The sequence below is a fragment of the Miniopterus natalensis genome, chromosome 15 (genome assembly GCF_054644295.1).
Source record: "Miniopterus natalensis isolate mMinNat1 chromosome 15, mMinNat1.hap1, whole genome shotgun sequence".
NCBI classification, from domain to species: domain Eukaryota; kingdom Metazoa; phylum Chordata; class Mammalia; order Chiroptera; family Miniopteridae; genus Miniopterus; species Miniopterus natalensis.
The window spans coordinates 9,444,972-9,466,772 of NC_142095.1; the positions used below are offsets into that span (position 1 = coordinate 9,444,972).

General features: G+C 43.8%; 1 protein-coding gene across 1 annotated transcript in view; it reads right to left on the bottom strand.

Annotated features, from left to right (window-relative positions):
- Positions 1–9,253, bottom strand: part of STAC (SH3 and cysteine rich domain) — an 81,009-nt gene extending 71,756 nt beyond the window's left edge. The window contains exon 1 of the mRNA XM_087824876.1: positions 9,143–9,253. Within this exon, the coding sequence (XP_087681002.1) occupies positions 9,143–9,253 (111 nt within the window). The remainder of the gene's footprint in view (positions 1–9,142) is intronic.
- Between the last annotated feature and the right edge of the window lie 12,548 nt (positions 9,254–21,801).

Here is a 21,801-nt window from a genome sequence, read left to right on the forward strand (position 1 = left end):
GTCATACATACCCCGATTAACGAAACTTTGGTTCAATAACTGCTGAAAAGATATAGTTAAAGAAGTCAGTCTTGTCCTAGCCAGTTTGCTCAGTGGTTAGAGCGTCGGCCTGTGGACTGAAGCGTCCCAGGTTTGATTCCAGCCAAGGGCACCTACCTCGGTTGCAGGCTTGGCCCTGGTAGGGGCTCCAGGGGAGACAACCACTTGATGTGTCTCTCTCACATTCGTGTTTCTTTCTCTCTCTCTCTCCTTCCATTCTCTGAAAAAGCAAAGGAAAAAATATCCTTGGGTGAGGGTAACCAAAAAAAAAAAAAAGAAAACAGTCTAAAAATCTCATTAAACCTATTAAACTCTCCAGGGTGGGGACTTCCATTGTGTTTTTAGAAAAAGATTAATCAGGGGAGGAGAAAACAGACCTCTGCCAAAACTATCATCAGGGAGGTTTTTCTATGATAGAAATAATAGCTATTATTGACCAGCAAGACTCCCTGACTGAAGGAAATGATTCCAATCCAGGGTCTTTCTCCTTGACTGGCACCTGGTTTTAAATTTTGTGGAGAGACGGCCTATGCTTATGGAAGCCCCAAATCAAAGGTAATCAAAGTCTTTTCATATTGGATGAGTCTGGTCCTTGTTGCCATCTTCTTGCCACACGAGGAGATAGGAATGTAGATTACTGTGACTAGCAACCGACCCCTCTAACTAAGGACTGTCTGGACCAAACAACATAGCAAAACAGGGCTTCAGTAAAACAAGATGTTCACAGTCTGAATTCTTGATGACTTTGTTCCTACCTCGTTCCATCCTGCTGCTTATTTTCTTTACTGCTAACATTGGCTCTTACGCTCTCTTGCCTTCTTACCCCACCCTGTGAGATTTTCCTGTCTCCGTGTTTCTTTCATCTTGCTATTCAATTATTCTGGCCACTGACCCGATCTGTACAGTCTCCAGCCAGATAAAAGCCCACCTGGGTGAACCCAGCGTCCACCCCTAATGCAACCTCTGTGAAGATGGCTCTCTGAGGAGGATCTGGGCACTTTTACTTGTCTTTGAAAGTCCTCTCCGGTCTGCTCTTTTCTCTCCCTCCCCACTTCCCCTTGTCATTTTCTCAGGACTGAATTGTTCACCTCCCTGGCTTTGGGCTCTCTTTAGGATAGTCTGTCCCTCACTTAAATATTATACAACATTAATGGTTCCTCTTATCCTCACCTTCAAAGTGCAAATGTGAGCACTGCTGTTTAACTCTCCTGATTCCAAATCCAGATCTAAGGAACTAATGTTATATAAACATAGAGAACTACACAAAAGGGTGCTCACAGGATAGGAGCACCTGGCAATCCTGCCGGAGAGAGTGATGATGAGATGAAGTTGAAGGAAAGTGCCAGGGCTGTCCTACAGTAATTCACCCAGAGAGGTTACAAGATTTAAATGAAATGAATAATTTTCTGGAAAAATACAAGCTAACCAACCTGACTTGAGCAAACTAAGAAAAAAATAGAATAAAAAAGTAGAAAGTTTTCAAAATTTATTTTAAAATAAGTGCTAGGTTTAGATATTATTGACAGCTTTTTTTCCCTCTCAAACATTCAAAGAGGAGATATGGGTTCTATAAACTGTTCCAGAGGAAAAATGAAAACAAAACAAAAACATCCATGGAATCTTCCCAAATGGTTTTTTGAAACTCGGCATATTCTTAAAAATAAAAATCTGACCAAGGACACGAAGTTATAGTCATAGAACAATCTCCCTTATGTATATGGAGGTAAAAATAATAAAGTATTGGCCATCAAAACCCAGCAGTTTAATAAAAGAAAATCCCCATGGTCAACTGGGACCTTTTCCAGGAATGTAAGAAGAGTTTAATATTAGTCCGTCTATTAATATAATCCATCACATAAAGAGGCCAAAGGCTCCCCGCTGCCTAAATCACATGATTACCTTGATACTTGCCAAAAAGTCATTCGAAACAATTCCACATCCATTCCTGATGGAAGTCTCAGTAAGCTAAGAGCATTACCCCTCTTGCACACAAGAAAGACTGTCTCAATTTAATTGCCACATGAGTGGGGAGTCTGGACTTTGTGTGGAGGGGGGGCTTAAGGAATGATTTCATTGGAAATGGATTTGTCTTGAAGTCAGATTTGCAAAGCACCACCTTATGTTTCTCAGGCTGCATGTCTAAATTTGCAGTGGTTTCCAGAGCGGCTCGAAATACAATAGAGCCGAGACTACTCCTTAGCACCAACACTGCACAATGTACACTTATAGACAATGTACACTTACGGCAAAACATTGGAGGCGTTTAAATTGAGTCATCCACTAATACTTAACCATATTTTGGGAGTTCTACTATAATAAACCTTTGTCTCTACCTACCTTACTCTCCCCCACCCCACCCCTCAAAAAGGGAGAGATTGAGAAAAGCAAAATTATTGTCGATATTATGATGATCTAGTATAACAGCTAACATTTACTTACTACGTATCAGGTGCTACAGTAAGCACTAAGCACACACTCATTAACTTAACCCCAATGACAAGGCTTCAGAGGACATTCTTACACTTTGCAGAAAGAACAGTGATGCTCAGGAGAGTAAAGGACACAGAAGCTTGCTAAGTGGCATCCCAGAGTGGCACATGGGGTTTAAATACAGCTGTGTCTGACTCCAGAGCCCATGCTCTGAACTAGTAAGTAACACTGTGTGTCTTATTATTTTTTTAATTTTTATTTTTTTACTAATGAATAAGAAATATAATCTAAAGTATCTTAGATTATAAAATTAATATAAAGCAAGTTTCCTATGTCAGTTATAACCAGTTAGAAAGTATAAGAGATGGTTCTTAAGAGTAACCCTGAGTATAAAACACCCAGGAAAGAGCTAACAGAGAATTAGGTAGGAATTATTTGAAGAAAATTCCCAAGCATATACAAATGGCATAAAAGACATTTCAGTAACTAATGAAAGATATATACTATGTTCTTGGATGAGGAATTTCATTATTTGTAAAGATTTCACCAACATTATCATAAAAGTTTGATGCAGCTACTTTCAAGATATTTTTATAACTTGGTAGAAAAACAAAAAGGTGACTGCAGATAAATAAATAAATAAATAAATAAATAAATAAATAAATAAATAAATTTAATAAAACTCCTAAGAGGGTAATTGTACTATCAATTATCAGTCTATTTTAGAGCTACAATAATTAAAACATTATAACAGTAATGCGAAAGTACAGCATAAAAATAAATGCAAAGTCATTAGAATATAACAGATGACTCTAAAAGGGAACCTAGCACATATTATCATTTGTTACATAACAAATGTAACATTTAAAATCAGTGGGGGGAAAAAAAGAATAAATTATTCAACAAATGGTTTTAGAAATACCTATTAATCACTTAGAAAAAATTAGATTCCTTCCATACAACATATGAACATAAATTTCAGGTGGCTTAAAGCGATAAAAGTAAAAATATATATATTAAGGATCCAGAAAAACATATGGGTTAATATTTAATCTGCTCCTAGGGTGGGGAAGACTTCTAAATATAAATGGAAAGAAGAAATCATTCATGAATACATTTGTGACATTTAACAACATAAAAAAAGAAATCTATGTTGAAAATGTAATAAAATGGAAAACAAATAATTGGGAAAATGTTCGCAACATATATGAAAGATTATGGTTTTAATATTTATAAAAAATTCTTAAAAATCAGTAAGAAATGGATGAATGCTCTATTAAAATGTATAAGGACAATGGAGCATTCACAAAAGAAAAAAGACAAATAATTTGAAAAATATGAAAAACAATCCTCTCTAGTGAGTAAATGTAATTAAAACAATAAGAAAATTCAATACATCTTTGTCCCTCAAATTTGTTGACTTAAAAGGCTATCATACTTCAGCTCAGTAAAAACAAAAAAAACCCAAACAATGAAAAAATAGGCACGGGCCTTGAATGGAGATTTCTCCAAAGAAGGTGCACAAATGGCCAATAAGCTCATGAAAGGGTGCACAATACCCCTAATCATTAGGGAAATGCAAATCAAAATCAAAATGAGATATCATTTCACATTCATTAGGATCTAAAAAGTACACAATGGTCACCGATCTTGCTTTCTTTGACATTCTACAATCTTTATAGTCTAGACTAGTGTTTCTCACACTTGACTGCACAATGAAATCCCTAAGGAAGTTTTAAAAAAATACTGATGCCTGGGACCCTCACTCAGCGATTTCAATTTAGCAGGTCTAGCCTCTGACCTGGACTTCCTTTCATCTCCCCTCCTGAGTAGAAGTCACATTCCTTATCAATAGTAGTAGCTTCATATTTATGTATGGGATGCACTGGGCACAAAACAGGCATTCAATAAACAGTTGCTGATTGATGCCACAAAAGCCTTCTGGAAGATGCAGGGCATGTCCTCATGGTTAGGGGTTTCTTTTCTCCAGCTTGGATGGTGGTCCAGGTCAGAGAGGACCATGTCCTGGAATGAGGGGCACCTTGGTCCCTGGTTCCAGTGAGGCACTGAGTGGCTTATATCACCCTTTCAAAATTGAAGTCACATGTTGGTGAGTCTATGGCTTATCTTCTTGGGGATGCAAAATAGCTCAGGTGAAATCTCCCTGCAATCAATAGCATAACTAAAATTCCAAAGGGAGGAAAACTCAGTTACATTATTGGCATATCAGTTTTGATTACTGACATTCTTCCAGTGATGACATTTGGGGTTGGCTAGTGACAGATGCCATCTAATTTGAAGCAGGGAGAGAAAGTAAGCAATGTTTTAAGGTTACATATGCTGATAACATATTAGCTGCTTTACATAGTCTTAGGCCTTGCAAAAAATCATGCCAATTGGGTATTAGCATCCCCATTCTAGAGGTTAGGAAGCTGAGGCTCAGACAGGTTAGGTAACTTACCCATGGTCACAAAGGTGGCAAATGATGAGCAGAGATATGAATTCTTGTCCATTTGACCTCAAAACCTAGAATCCCTTCATATTACCACAATGTGACCTTGGGTCATATAAGTATTGGTAAAGGGCAGCCATACCAAACCTTCTTATTAGACCCTAGTGAGGTGTCTAGGTTGTAAATAAATTGGTAGGAGAAAAGACATTCATTGAAATTAGGGATGCTGAAATGTGAATTTTTTTCTTAGTATTCAATGTTCTCTGTCAAGCACATAGAAAATAAATTAGGTTGTGATTTTTCTGGTATAGTTAGTGAAAAGATGGATGGGTGAGGTCCATGGCTTTCACACTCTTTCAACTCAACTAATTTTATGAAAAAGAAAACCATGTAAACTACGTTGCCACTTGTGCTTACAGGAACTGTCTGAGGAAACTGTACTGGGGTGTCCAAACTTCAAGACAGGGTTGTTAGACAGGGGTATTGCCAGCAACTAGCTGTGTGATCTTAGGCAAGCCATTGCCTCCCTCTGGGCCTGGATTTACTCAAGAGAGAAAAGAAAGAGGGATATTTAAATAAACTTTGAAGGCTATAGACACTTTATTGACCTGACAGAAGCTAATAATCTGTTCCCCAGACGATGCACATTTGCATGTATTTGCACACTTTTGAATGTTCTGGTTGTTCATGGTCTTTCCCAAGACCATCATAAACCTCCAAAGGATATACTGACCCTTAATTTAGACACCTGGAATACGTGATAATGGGATTGTACTCATGTTTACAAAACCAGCCCTTGCCTTTTAGAGATGGGACCTGAAATAGTTATGGATGAGATAAGGTGATGTCTGGAATTTGCTTTAAAGTCATCCAGTGTGTGTGTGTGGGGTAATAGATGAAACAAGAGGATGGATGGTAATTGATGAAGCCAGGTGACTGGGTACATGATGTTTCTCCAAACTGTTTTCTCTACTTATGAGTATGTTGACATTCTCCACCATAAAATAAATTTACATAATAAAAATTATCCATAATTTAAAAATACCTGGAATAGATGATCTTTAGTGTTTCCAATTCTGACATCCGATGACTTAGCATTCCAAGAATCTGCAAAGAAATGTACTTCTGGAAACATTTTATGTGCTCAGGGCACTGAATCATCAACATTTCTCTTCTGATGAACCCTCTAGACTGCACGGTTTGCTGTGGCCCCATTTTCCAGATGACTCTGTGATATTCCATTTATTTACTTCCATAAATATACTTTCGGGGAAAGGGCAGCAAAACCAAAAGCAATGAAACTGGACAAGAATTGATCTTTAATCATTCTACGTGATAATGTAGCTCAATTCATTTTCAAATATTTCTTAAGATGAGAAGCCCAAAGGTGTTGTAAATGGCTTTCTGGCTTTCAGGGGCATGTAAAATACTTGGTTAGGATGCTAGGTGAAATGAGGGATGCTGTGCTGTGGTTGAAAACTCACACTCCTGACTGCCACCTGGGTCCCTGTCCTTACTGTGTCACTCAACTCGGTGCTCCTGGGTAAGTCACCTTTCTGAGCTTCCGCTTCCCTATCCATAAAATGGAAATATTAGCGCAATCGCCCTCCTAGGGTAATCCTGAGAGTCAAGTTGTGCTTGACGTGTAGCAGGCATTCAGTAGGTGCTCGCCAGTGTCCTCTCAACTGTGCAAATATAAAAGAGATGGAAAAACCCATAAAATATAGGTCCAATATTATCAGTAGTTGCCTGTGGATTGGGACCATGAAAAAAAAGATCTTTTTCTTTTCCTTATTTTTGTTTGGACTTTGCAAATTTCTACAAAAAGTATTTGTTACTCTTATCAGAGAGAAAAGTTTTATTCAAAAGTTGTTTTAAAAACATTACTTGAGAAAGTTGAGTGCCCATGCTTGCCCCGCTCGGTGTTTTGGCAGACAGACCACTTCCGAGGAGCAAGACGGGATGATTACTAATGCCTTGCTCACATTTTCCTCGCCAGGCTCTCGTCTGTAGGAAGATTCTTGTAAATGCCAACGGGCCTTCAGACGCGGTGTTCCTGGGGTGGGGTGAACAGAGCCTCCCCTGTCCCCGTTTCTCGCCATCCTACCTCCTTAGCACACAGTCCTCACCAGAAATATAGCCTTTTGGAGGGGCACGGACCCCTTGGAGAATCTCACAAAGCTATGCCAAGAAAAATTCATTCAGGCACACTATTTCGTCTTCAATATCCTGGGATTCATGTCTCCCCCCCGCCTGCAACGCACAGCCCACGTCCACTGATTTAAGAGCACCTCAGCAAATTCAGGAATGTATAAACACACTTTGGGTATGTTTGAGGAAAACGGACGTGTACAAATCCAGAACCATAAGCCAGATAAATTGGTGGTTAATTACGGGTATTACACAGGTAGCTTTTGCTTTGCCAAAGAATTTACATTGGGATATCCATAAATAGCAAATGCATGTGGTGCGCGTGAACCCCGCTGCTGTATATCCAGATGCTGTGCCCTTTCCAGAACACACCGACTGCAGAGCAACAGGCCCAATTCAAAAAGGTTACTGCCACCCGGCCAGGGGGCTAAGTTGGCTGGAGCATCACCCCGTGCACCAAAAGGTTTTGGGTTCGAATCCCGGTTAGGGCCCATACCTAGGTTGCGGGTTTGATTCCAGGTTGGTGCGCCTACAGGAGGCAACTGGTGGACGTTTCTCCCTCTCATCAGTGTTTCTCTAAAAATCAATAAAAACATATCCTCAAGTGAGGATTAAAAGAAAAGTTTAATGCAGTTTACTCTTGAGTTTAGCGGCATTCACTTACAGTATCCTAGATCACCTCTGAAATGGCCACTGACCCATATCACTGAGGTGACTCGTGGTCAGGGATGGGCAATGAGACGCCCAGAAAGTCCTGGCTGGAGGAGAGGTGGTACAGGCGTGTGGGGTGCCGGGCTGCTTTGGAGGGATCACCTGTGGGAGATGGAGGCCATCTCCTTTCCTCAGGGCGGAGGTCAGGTCATCTCATGCATTCCCCGCAGTGACTCTGGAAAGTGAGGCTTTGTCCCTATTTCCAACCGAGTTTTAGAAAAGTTGACACATGTCCCCAGGTCAGGCATTTATCAGAAAAAAAATACATTAAAATAAAAACAAGGCAGAGCTCTGTGTCTTGGATCACCCTCTACCTTCCGGAGGCTGGGACGCGCACAGTGCCCAGCGTCACTTAAACAGAGAGCCACTTAGCTGGGATTTTGCTCCTGCTGATGTGTCGGTGGCTTCCAGGGATGTGTGGGAAGGGAGACAAGGGGCGGGGGCTCTCCTTTGCCCCATGGGACCTGCACCCCTCTTTCCTTCGCTCTTACACGCTGCCTTCCCCCCACTGGAAAGATGCTGGGGGGACTCAGCTGGGAGATCTGTATCAAGAGCCAGGAACCTTGCGCTTCTAACACAATCCATATAACTACAAACAACTCCATCTTACAATTTCCACTCCAAATGGCATCTCACTGCCAGCGGCGGCACCGTGCTTGATCCCGTGCCAAGGTCTCCAAGCGTGTGCCTGGCACCCAGCGAGTTTCAGAGCGGCAGCGACGGGAGCGGTGCTGCGGGGTCGGGTTGCGTCGGGGCCGGAGTCACTCTCATAAGCAAAGGAAAGTTCCTCGAGTATCAACTTCCACCCAGAGGAGCGCCCGCTTTCCCGCGATCTCGGCATTTCCCTTCGCCCAGTTTTTCTGAAACCAGCCGCACCTGAAGTTAGGGGCGAGCCCTGTTGGGCACAGGGTCCCCGAGAGCCTAGGGGTGCAGGCTACCCTTGGCTGGCCCGCGCGCGCCCTGGCTTTTTGGAGGAGTATCCCTGGGCACCCTGCCCCTCAGCCTTCAGAAGCCGCCTAATACCTACACGCGTCTGGGACACAAACAGGCAAAGAACCACCGAGCCCCCAAACCCCACCCTCACCCCAAGCAAGCGCTCTCGGACCCCGGAGTCCAGGTGGCTCGCGTGCGCCCGCGGGGTGTGGGAGGGCGCGGAGGCTGGGTCCGCAGGAACCTGGGCCAGCCCCGTTAGCAGCGAGTCAAGCCGGACACTCGAGTCTCCAGGGAGGGCAGTCCTTGAACCCTGGGCCACTTAGGGGCGCGCCTCAGCCTCCCGCGCCAGCGCCAGTTCAGAGGAAACAAAGGTGGACAGAGAGGGACAGGAGAGTTGGGTTCTCTTGGGGCAAGTGCGCGCCGTACCTTGGATTCCTGGCTGCCGGTGGATGCTGGAGAGGGCGGCTGCTCCGCGCTCGCTGCCTCCCGGGGCAGCCCGTCCACGCCGTCCTGGCGGGCGCCGCTCGGGGGGATCATCGTGGCGGCGCGGGAACGGTGTTGCGCTCCGGGAGGAACAGCCAGGCTCGCCTTCCTCGGGCGCGCCCTCCCCGCGGCGCGCTGGGTCGCTCAGCTCCGGGGCGCGGGGACTCCCATCCTCGCCCGGGCGCCGCGCGCCCTCCACCGGCCTCGCTCGCGCCCTGGCCCTGCCCACGGCCCCCCCAGCGCTCCCGCGGGGAGAGGAGAGCGCGCCCCGCCCCGCCCCGCCGCGCCCCCGCCACCTCGCGGGCTCCGGAACGGTCGTGACTGCCCCCGGCAGCGGGTGAGCGCGCTCGGGCTCCCGCCCTCTCGCCCGGGGGAAGCGGGAGGCGGGGAGGCGGCTCCGGGCGGGGGGCGCGGGCAGCGCCCGTGGCCGGGGCAGGTGGGGCTGCGCGGCTGAGAGCCGGCGCCGGGGCGGGGCGCACACCCCCCGGGTCGCGGTGATTCCTTAGCGGGGCGGCGGGAACTCAGAGCAAACCCCGAATGGATAGAAACCCGTGAATGACTCAGCCAGGAGGAACCACCTGCAACAACTCCCTCCTTCCTCACCGTAGGAAACAGCGACTCAAAGGGAGGCAGTGACTTAGCTAAGTTATTTATAGGGCTCAGTGACGAGATCGGGAAGAAAGCTGGGGTTCCCTGGCTTGAGAGCACTCGGCTCCCCCCATTCAGCTTTGCGCTAAAGCAGGGAGGGAGCGCCATGCGCTGTGTCCCCACTTTGTGTGCATTTAGGTGCCCAGCCCTCCGGCTTTCCATCTTATGCAGAATCCTCGGAGCCACACTGCTGGGCTAGGTGCCACCAGGGCCATTTTATAGGTGAGAAGACTGAGGTTTTAGGGAGGCTGAGTAATTTGCTTTAGGTCGCTTTAAGTCACTGATCTATCATGGTGGGGCTGGAATTGGAACCCATTCTGGCTTCAGAATCCATGCTTTTTGGACTGTGGAGCGTCAGGCCTGGGCCAGATCTTCATAGCTGTAGAGCATCTATCTGGGTTGCAGGATAGCAGTGGGTTCAGGGCTGTCCACAGAGAGGCCAACCATTCTGCCTTAACAGATCTTTTGGAAACATAGACAGGGCCCCGTTGGATCAAGGGGCAGAAAGATCCAGTATTTTTTGAAGATACAACCTCTACATAGGGAAAGGAAATACATCTGGAGATTTAGAAGACTTTTTTTTTCTTTTTATGAATACGAAACTCCCTCTTTAATTTTCTAACAGAGAGTTGTAAACTTAAGTTCAGATTTTCTTTATTAACTGTAAATGTTTGCAAGGCCAGCCTCGTGGGCTTGCAGCCTGTGACACGACCCAGGGTCCTGTGCTTGGTTTAATGCTTTTCTGTGGCTGGCTTGAAATTTTTAATAATTTTTCAATTTTTATTTTGCACTGGACCCTGTGAACTATGTATCTGATCCTGAATGTTTGCTTTTGTGCATGTCCTTTGGAAAGAACCTATTACTTTTTTCCATCAATTGAAAACTCCTGTTCTGAGTGACAGCCTCACTCGACATCTGGCTCTCAGAGAGCTCTAAATACCGTAGCGACCCTCTCATTTGACCAGGCCATGGTGACTAACCCAATAACCAGGGCCTTTCCTGATTGTTCCCTAGAGACAAAATTCTGACAGCCAAAGTCACAACAGTAGCAAACAGAGCGCGCAACGACAGGGGCGGCAGTGTCCACACATCTTCATCCAGCACCTCTCCTGTCCCAGGCCTGGCGCTAGAATCTGACGATACAGCAGAGAGCAAACATGGATTAAGTCTGTTCTCCTGGAACTTAGAGCCTGGTGAAAGAGACAGCAATGAATGAAATCACACACACACACGCTTCTCGTGAACTGTCACAAGGAAAAGCACAGGACGCGGAGTGTGTACAGACGTGAAGCCTGATCTAAGGGGAGGCCAGAGAAGGCGTTTCTGAGGGAGTGAACCCCCCGGGGCCTATGGGCCGTTCCACTCTTGGTGAGCAAGCTCATCGTGGCTTACAGCAAGGGATTTTTCATCCTTGGGTCTTATTTTACTTTTTTAGGAACTGAAGAGGTGCTATAAGACGCCACCCTTCACTTCAGTCAATGCTTCACTCTGATTAACCATAGTCGATAAATTTAAATGTTGTCGCCCTGAAGGACATTTTATTTTTATTTATTTTAAGACATATCTTTATTGATTTCAGAGAGAGGAAAGGAGGGGGAGAGAGAGATAGAAACATCAATGATGAGACAGTCATTGATCGGCTGCCTAGCCCGCAACCCGGGCATGTGCCCTGACTGGGCATCGAACCCTGATCTCCTGGATCCTAGGTGGATGCTCAAGTGCTGGGCCACGCCCGGCCTGAAGAATATTTTAAAGAGGCTTGTATATCCTTTGTCCTCACTCCACCCCTGTCTAATAACAGAAATCCTTGGTCTGATAAACAATAGCTACCTGTTCTGGGCAATTGTGGGATTACCTGTAGGTTCCAAAACTGATCAGGACTTTGCTCATGTGTTTCTTTCACAAAAATCACCCCCCCCCCAAACACCTCTTTTTTGTTATCTAGCTAACATTTCTTATTCTTCAAAACATATCTCCAAACATTTATTACTTTTGAAATCTCCTTTCTTGACCCTGTTTGTCTGCTTTAAATTCTCAGACCATGTTCTCATGGCAACCTCTCCTAAGTAATCAATGAGGACGCTGCCTGGCCCCCCGCTGGTCCCTGCCGCGTGGCGTGGCGTCTGCTCCTCTTGCCTCTTCAGCCCCTGGCACAATGCTTGTTAGTTAGCGAGATGGTGAAAGGTGGCGGCCTTTGTAGCCCCCTGAGCCTTCACGGAGCCTCGGCAGTTGTTACTCCAAGCGCCCGCGTGCACTGAATGGGGGATGACACCAGATGTTTCTAGAGAGCAGCGGGATTTACAATTGCACACGCTCCTTGATAGTAAGGGTTTTGTCTCTGTTGGACTGAGAGGGTCTTAAGCAGAGTCGTGGCTGTCTGTGGGCGTGGGGTTCCTTGGTTTGCACAAGGTAAAAGTCTGTAATAAGGGCGTTAGGCTCACAGCTCTCGTCTGGGAATAGGAGTGGGCGTGGACAGGATGCTGCAGGGTCTGAGTGGGTGGGGAGGGCTGCTGGCGGCAGTGGGTGGCACTGTATTTGAGTAGGATGCCTTGAGGCTTGGGTCACGCACACTGCTGCTTTGGGACTAGAATCTGACCATGCGATTCTAAGTCCTGGAGGGATGAGAGCCCTCCCACGTTGTCATGAAGGCCAGCCCTGACCTGGTACTGAGGAGACATTGATGTGTTGATGGTGATGCCCGAGGGCAGTGGAGAGGACTGTTGTTCTTCATATACTGGAGCTCAGTGGATGGAAGACCAGCAAAGTGTTTGACAACTGATAAAGCGTGGGCATCACTGAGCAGATGTTTCTCTTTTTCCTTTTTTTAATGTATTTTTGTTGATTTAAGAGAGAGGAAGAGAGAGGGAGAGAGAGATAGAAACATTAATGATGAAAGTCATTGATCGGCTGCCTCCTGCACGCTCCCTGCTGTGGATTGTGCCCGCAGCCCGGGCATGTGCCCTGATGGGGGATTGAACCATGATCTCCTGGATCGTAGGTCAGTGTTCAACCACTGAGCTGTGCCAGCTGGCCAGATGTTTACTTTTTCATGGCCCCATGAGTGATATCCCCTCAGGACTCCCAGTTATACTGGGGCTGAGACCTCACAGAAGACTGGAGGCCCTGTATTAGCAGCTGCAGAGACATTTGAGCTAAGATGACCTCATTCCTACAATAGGCCGTTGAAACCTGGAGAAATTCAAGTTGCAATTAATTATCCTAAGTCTTGAATTTGTTTAAGGACCCTGTGACTTTTGTAGCTTCCTTTCATGGTCCATTTCACTCTGGTTGCTGGTTAACTATCAAGCCAGCTGAAGTGTGAGGGGTGCAGAAATTTATCTTCACCAGCTTGCACTGGAAGCTCCCCTTCCTGATTCATTTACTTGGTCATTAATTGTAAAAAGGGCAAAGCCTTCCTCCTGATCACATACAACTGCTTTTCATAGTAACACTGCTCAACAGAGAGTGTGTGACGCTTTCAACCTTCTCCCATTGCTTTGCTCCAAATCTGGATAAAAGTTTCTTATAAATTTTTGTCCTTTGACTAGTCATTAGCATTTAACTTTACAAACTCTCTTTTATGAGTTCAGGGTAACGGTTTAAGAGGCACAAGATGCAGCCCACCCTGGCATTTTTGCTCCTCAGAAATGCCTGTTCTGTTCGCTCTCCCAGCTTTGGTACTTGTGGCCGTCCCCTGCATCTGAGGAACCCAGCCTATTCCCCTTGGCCAGCTCTCCTCCGGTTTTGAACCTCAGTGCCCACAATCTGAAAACATCTTGTTTCTTTCTTTTCTCATTTGGTGTCTTTTAGAATATAAGCTTCATGAACTCAAGGGCCTTATCTTTTTTCTTCATCATATATCTTTGATGCTTAGGTGCTCATATAATAGGTCCTCTGTGAATATTTATTAAATGAATGAAAGAGAAAATGTCAGTGCTGGGGAGGAACTTATAGGTCTAAGGAAAAACTGTTTTGTAGAAGGTAAAGTTGAAACACACAGGTTAAGTACTTGTGCAAAGCCTGTTGATATAGGACACAATGAACCCATGTTTCTTTACTTGCTCACCAGTCCCATGGTCATTGCTTTACTCAGCTTTGGAGCATATGGCCCGACTTCCAGCTGCACAAGTTTCTTTCCTGAGTTTTCAAATTTATTAGGATATTGTACATAGTATTTCTAAATACACTTTTCCAGAACAATAGGTTTATCATTAGTGAAGCAGTATTCAAAAAGAATACTAAAGAAATTAAAAATCTTCCCAAATCCCATAACCTCTTGTTAATAGCTACCAGCATTTTGATAAGCCTTCTTTTAGAAGCACATGCATCTATAAGTATATTTAAAATTTGTATACTTACATGAAAATGGCCTCAGGACACTAGGTGTTTTGTAACTTCCTTTCCTTTCAATAGTGTGTCATAGAGGTAGTTCTGTGTAAATAAATATAAGTGTACATTACCTTTTTTTTTCTTTCAGTGTTTTCCACTATATAGACACACCATCATTTATTTATGTAGGGTTGCTTATGCTTTTTGCTAGGAACTGTTAGCGAACAATTAAAAACGCATTATCTCTTTTATTCCTGAGCACCAACCTGGCGAGGTACCGTCCTATTAGACCCATTTTGTAGATGAGGCCATCGGAAGCCTGAGCAGCTTTATGACTTCCCTAATGGGCTACAGAAAGTGCAAAGCAGAGAGCCCAGCCCCCATCGTCAGACTCCAAACCTCAGGCTCCTCTCAATGTCAGCAGACAGTAAACCTCTGAGTGATCCTTGCTGTAGAAGGAGCCTGCCCAGCATGGTCTGAGAACACGGGCAGGGGATGGATGAGGTCCACCACATGGGAAGGATGCTGGAGAAGGTCCCAGTGGAATTGGAAAGGTGTCTACCATTTTCTCCGGAAGGAATCTTGAGCAGAATATACAGTATCAGTACAGACATAGAGGTGTGCTTATGCAGGGGATGTTCAGGTTTGGTTCTTAAACACCACAGTTTCTTTTATTGTCTTTCTTTCATTTTTTAAAATTGATTTTTAGAGAGACAGGAAGGGAGAGGGAGAGAGAGAGAAACATCAGTGTGAGAGTGAAACACCGATCGCTGCCTCCTGTACGCCCCCTGCTGGGGATCAAGCCCGCAACCTGGGTATGTGTCCTGACTGGGAATTGAACTGGTGACCTTTAGGTGCACTGGGTGATGCCCAACCAACTGAGCCACACTGGCCAGGGACAGTTTCTTTTAACGTTTACTGATATGTAGGCAATGCTTAAGCAAAAAAAAAAAAAGGGGGAAAGGCTGGAGCTGGAGAAATTCTTTGAGTAATAGTTTTAAGTACTTTTACAAATGGCTGTTGGGGAAGCTGGATCTCTGTCAGCCTGGGAGGGACAGTTCTGTTTAGTAACAGAGGGATGAAAAAGCATCATGAGGATTTCTGGAGATTTAAATGGGTCACAGATTAAGAAAGGGCCGGCATGCAGAGAGTTCTGACAGATACACAGAATCTTCATACTGGGCAGCGAGACGCAGAGATCTCTGGTTCCTTGAGAGACAGGAACCCTTTCTGTATATAGGGCCCTGAAATTCAAACACACCTGTCACCTGCACATTTATAATCTCTAAAGGATTATGAACGTCCAACTTGTTTGTCATGATGTATCTTCAATGACATCCCTAGAAGTGAGTAGTAGGACTGACTTTCTAAGGAGAGAACAAGAACTGGAGCCAAAACGGGGAATAGTTCCTGTTCTCTCTCTGAAAAGCCTTGCACTTACTTTGAAATGTGTTTCAAATGCACGGAGAGTCGTGCTGGGGACAAATGAATCTCAAAAATTCTCTTTACAGCGTTTTCCAGGGAGGGTTACATCACCGCTTTGTCCTTCTGACTTCTGTAACCCTCTGTGTTCCTCCAATGACTTGGCAGCCCGGAGCCATCCATTAGGCACTTGACAAGTGGCCTGGAAAAGATGACTCAGGCCTTAAGCCTCAAATCCCATTTTCTTCCTTCCAAAGCTGAGGGAAACACCCTTAAAGCCTGGACTCAGAAAGCCTACCTGCTTCATCTGTCTTTATTATTGCAGAGCTGGTCAGAAAATGGGGATTTGTGTCTCTTCTGTTGATAACGGTAACTCATCAGATGCAGGGACAGTGGGAGAGAGTATCAATGGGTTGTTGTGCAGACAGACCCGGGGCGGTTGTTGACTGCGCCTTAGTCCCCTCTTTTCTCCCTGACATGCTGCCGCCGCGGGGCCCAAGTCTACAGGCAACGGTCTAGTACTTTGGGGAAGCCATCTAGTGAGTCACCATGGCCTGTTGCTTCTGCCTCTCGTGTGGTGGTGGTGGTAAGGAGCTATTATTCAGCTTAAGATATTTGAGAACATAAGGTAGAGAGAGATCTAATTAAACAAAGTCCTTATTTTATTTCTTGATTAATTTATCAACAGTTGCTGAGCCCTGCTATGTACCAGATACTTTATAATTCTAGGCATATAGAGAGACAGATGCAGATTCCCTGGACCAAAGGGAAGTTCAGCTATAAGCGGAAGGCAGAACTGGGGACAAACAATAACCATGAGGAGGAAGAGAGGGGAAAGAACAAGCTAATTCCACTGAGGAGCTGGGGGAAGGTTCACCAAAGGAAAAAATGTAATATTGACAGGTAAGAGTTTTCCAGAAGGAGAAGAGGAAGGTCATTCTGGACATCTTAAGATGAGTCTACTTCTCTGCTTATATTTTCTGTGTTTATTTGTTTTATTAGTGTTACTTTGGGGGTAGTGAAGGGACCTAGAATTGTCATCATCATTCCTTGCAAGTTCTTTCTCATTTTAATTAGTTTTATTAATTATCCCAAATATTGACCCAATTCCCACTCAAAATTTCCTTCATTCAATGCCACCCACTACAATGTTTTAAAAATACATATCTTACCCCCGTGTGGATATTCGTATGGCTCTGTGGACATATGTGGACTGCATTAGCGTGCATAAGTATTTTAAATTGCACAAACATCGTGCTATAGTATATTTCCTCTTTCTAACTTATTTCAGGAAAACGGGTTGATTTTTTTAACAACATTAAAAGTAAAATACGGAGATGGTTTAAAATGGGCGCAGACCCATGCTGCTGAGCGCCTTCTCTTTGATCGTGTGCAGAGCTGGGCTGTCTGAGGCGCCCACGGTGCATTCGGGCCGTTGTGTGGACGGACTGGCAGGTTGTTTCCATTTCCCTGTTGTGACCGGTGCTGCTCCGACTGCTCTTGAATGTGACTGTTGGTGCTGGTGCATGAACATGAATTACGGCCGCCAGTTGTTTTCTCCAGTGTGGATCCTGCATGATTTCTGACTTTATCTCTCTGGCTTTGTTTGCATTTCCCGATGACCAACAAAGTTGAGCACCTTCAGGTGATTTAACTCCTACTTAAAAAAAAAAAGAAATGTAACTTTTTAGATAGTCTGATGGGCTGACCTACTTCTGAGTACACAGACAACTTTCACTACCTCGGCTTTCTTGTTATAGTGAAAACCCCCAGATTCCTGTATCTACCCCAAAAATCCTTAGGAAACTGGAGAAGCAATTCTTACGTTTGCATACTCTTTTTCTATTTTCTACTGTTTCTTCTTTCTTCTTGGGACTTACTTTCCCCCGATTCCACATCATCCCCCCCCAGACTTTTGGGGTTCGAAGTGATCTTAGAAGGTAATCAGTCCATGAGAAAGCTGAGCAGGTGACTCACCTCTCCAAGGCCATCCAACCCTCCATCCCCAGTCATTCCACTAAGTGACATCCCTGTCTTTTTTTTTAAAATTCTCTTCTTAATAGCCAGCCTTTATCTCCTCAAACTTCTAGGCTTCTACTAAAAGAAACAAAGGAAAGAAAAACCATGAAACAAAGCACCTGCTGAGAAAGGGAAAAACTCAGAAAGACTGCTTTTTGTGGGTTTTTGGAGAACATTTTTTAAAAACTGCATACACTTCTTGCTTCATAAAATTTTCATTCAGAGGCTACATTGCTGTTTCTTTACCTGTTGTACAAGTACATTCTTCATGGGAAGTCCTACTGGGAGTGCTTTGCCACTCACATTATATTTCAGGGAGATGGAAATGACTGGATGGATTATTCTTAGCTGTTATGATATGTAACAAAGGAATTATAAGCCTAAACGAGAAATTATTATATAAAAACAAACTTTTAAAGAAAAATTTTAAATTAAAGTTATTTTTTACTGTGGACCAAGTCATGATTCCCAGACTCGGGAAATCAGACTAATTATAGAGCAATCACTGACCATGGATGATGGAGAACCTTGAAAATCAAAGTTGTTCTCATCACAGCATCTAAGCGAAGACTGAAATCCCCTGCACTCCCTCAGGGGGCCCAGGGCCAGGAAAGTGGTCTGGAGGTCGTGTGACAGGGAGGGTCATGTGGCTGCTCCTGTTTTCGAGAAAGTAAACCCTTAGGAAGCGGATCATTGTGAAAAATCAATGAGAGAAAAGTGCTCTCACACAAAAAAATTACAGTTGTGGGAAATGATGTACAATATGAGAAAGCGTGTGTGTGTCAGATACGAGGAATATTTGACTGAAGCCACTCATGTGTCTAAGTAAAGAAAAAGCCTCAGAAAAGAGGGGGTAATTTATAAACCTCACTCATTAGGAAATAGGATAGGTTAGTAGCATGAAACTACAGCACACTGAGAGGTGACTCCATTAACAACAGTAGCAGCAGCTTGCTGTAGAGGATTTTCCGGAATGTTCTAATGCAATTCCTTAATGCTGTTCTCTCCTTTTTCATGAATACTCTCTCTGATTAATGGCTTCTATTTGATAGTCTGCCGCTTTTTATATGCACCTTTCTAAATTAATTTTTTCTCCAAAAATGTTAGTTTTCCCCCATCAAACACACATATTTAATATTACTTCACCATTTCAACAGAACACGGATAGAATAACAACATCTCCTATTACAATTCCCCATCCTAAACCACACAAAGTATGATTCGCCAAATCTTATCTCCTATAGGTGACCATCTCTTAACTGGACCTAACTGCTGACTAAGGAAGCACTATGTACATTGACCTGTTCCTTGGGTCCATTGTTCCAAGTGTTGTGACAAACCTCCCTACAACTTCCTAATATGGTTTAAAATTGCTGTGTCATCTCTAATTTAAAATGTTGATGATCCTTACCTACCTGGGGGTCGAATGGCTTATTTCCTTGTTTCCATTTTATTTCAGTGCATCTCCTGGACTGTTATGAGTAAACTCTGACTGGGTTCATTAAAAACAGTCTAGACTACTAGGTAGGACCAGAACAACCAGTGATTTAGATGGTCTGTGACTCACTGGTTTCTCTACTCATAATCTTCCACCGTTCCAGTGATGGGCACCACCGCATTCTAATCCCACGTTTGCCGTGTTCCTCCTGTCATTAGTCACTCTTCCCTTTCGCTGGTCATCTGAGCCACGCCATCTCAGTCACAGGACATACTCAACAAGGGTCAAATGCACTACCGACTTCAACAAGCATGCACTGAGCGTTGGCTCTGGGCCAGCCACTGTTTTATGTGCTTTTATGTGCATTGTCTCGCTTAAGTGTGGGAGGCAATAGGACACTTTGCACATGAGGAGCCTGCGGCCCAGAGAGGTGACACATCTTGCCCAAGAGCACAGAGCTATCAAGTGAAGGCATTCTGATTACAGGGTCATACTCTTGGATGCCATACGGCCTCCAAAGGGAACCCCTGCTGGGATGCGAAATACAAGTTGGAGATTCAGAAGTGTTCTTATGACTTTAGTGCCGTATCTTTTATTCACAGGCACATATAATTAGAACCTATGGCATAATCAGTTCAAACAAGTGGAGGAACTGATGCTCTGAACATAAACAAGCTCTCTCATCAATTGTCTTTGTGGCTAGAAATTTGGTTTTGTAGCCCTTATGTATGTTTTTACAAATGTTCATGTTTTAGGTTCAGACGGAACTTAGACTAAGGAGACAATAATGCTGCTGCCTACCGAAAGCTGCTATTTGTAAATGTGTTGCTGGAGGCGCTTTTGATAATTCTATTTGAAGGACAAACATGTTATTCTGAGCCAACTTTTGCATTTCAAGATTATTACGATTGAGGGGAACACTGAGGGTCCAGTGGAGCTCGGCTCAAAGCTGTGAAATATTAGCATATAACTAATTTTGAAAAGGGGAAAATCTCCAAATGTAAATATTGTGCAATAATTTGTAGCTCCTTTAAATTTACATCAATTTCTGACTTCAGTTGGACTATAAACACTCACGTCTGTTAGATATTACTTGAAGTTACTTAAAAGAAATTAAATCTACATTATTACACAGGGAACATTCACATAGTTTCCTAATTGTGTTCCATTAGGACAGAATTTTCATTTTAAAAAAATTAAGTCTGTTAGCCTTGATGCTGCAGATAGAGAAGTGAAAAGGATCGAACCACTTAGCACTTAATTTTTTCAGAAGGCCATTAATAAACCCACATATCCTTCCCGTGATGCAGTCAAGTATGATTTTCCTCCCCATGGGAGATGAATCAGGGAGACATGATGTTCCACTGAAGTCGCAGAAAGCAGAAAAGTCAGCTGCTCAGACTTCATTGTGCAAAGGCAATGGTTAAAAAAGAAAGAGTTGAATTTAGGAAAAAGGAAACCCACAAAAACTTAGCATTTCACCAAATAGCATTTTAATACCTACTAACATATATGAAACATACACATACACTGAACAATCCATTGATCAAACAACAACAAAAATCCCCCCTGTTTACTTTTTGAACATGTCCCAAGGAATTTTATGGCTCTCATAGTTACAGAACATACGGCATCCCATAGGGCCACTTCTGATCTCTGGAAAAATTAAATTCTGGGCATAAGCATGCAATCATACTATTAGTCACTAGCTAGTGCTGGGCACTGTAAGTATTTTCCATGCATCATCTGTTTAATACTCTCAGCAACCTCGGAGACAAGTACTATTATTATCTCCATGTTATAGATGAGGAGACCCAAGTTTAAAGAGGCGAAGTAAATTATCCAGAGCCATGGAGTGTACCAGTTAGATTTCCTTCTTTAACAAATCACATCCAAATAGTGCTTAGGATAACAATCACTCTTCCTCTTTGAAGTCTGTAGGTAAGCAGTTGGGTTCATATATGCATTTTTGTTTAACACAGTCATCTTGGGAGATTATGATAATAAAATACTAATTATTATAAATAACATTTTGAATGCTTACCTCATGCCAAGCCTATTCCAAACATTATTATCCCTCTCTGACTCTCATGGAAACCAAGTGCTTACTCAATCTCACAAGTCCAGTAAAATGCTGAAATAAGTCTAAAAATTCAGATCTTCCAGCTATCACTCCATTCTTTTTCCACTTTACCACTGCTTCCAGAAGACCACAGTTGGGTTCTGGTCCCGTTGCGGCATATATTTCCACTGGGCATGCGTGTGCTGCCATGTGATCTTCTGTTTCATTGATTCATTTGCATGCTTTTAAAGCTTGCTTTGGTCACATATCTTGGGCACAACCTCTTATGTTGGCAGGACCAGCTGGTGTAACCTGTAGGCATTTATTGTGTTGAATCTTCCATATAAGCCTGACCCCAGTGATTCAACCAAGAGCAGGAAAAACAAGTGTGTCAGCAGGAAATCCAAGAGGAACCTCCTACCCTTCACCTTAAAGATGGGCGCCGTCTTTATTGGTGCCATTTCTATAAGTACAGTACACATTTCTTTTTCCTGGAGCACACTGAGTCCAAGTATCGCCAGCTCAGATACGCTTCTTTCACATGCAGTCATTTGCTCTGGCATTATGGAAACCTCTCAATTCAGAGCATTTGTCCTTCTTGATTAAAGGTTCTAGGCAGAGACTTAGAACCGAGCTGGCAATTACCATAAAGCCAAAGGTAACTGCAGTGGCTTGGCAAAAATA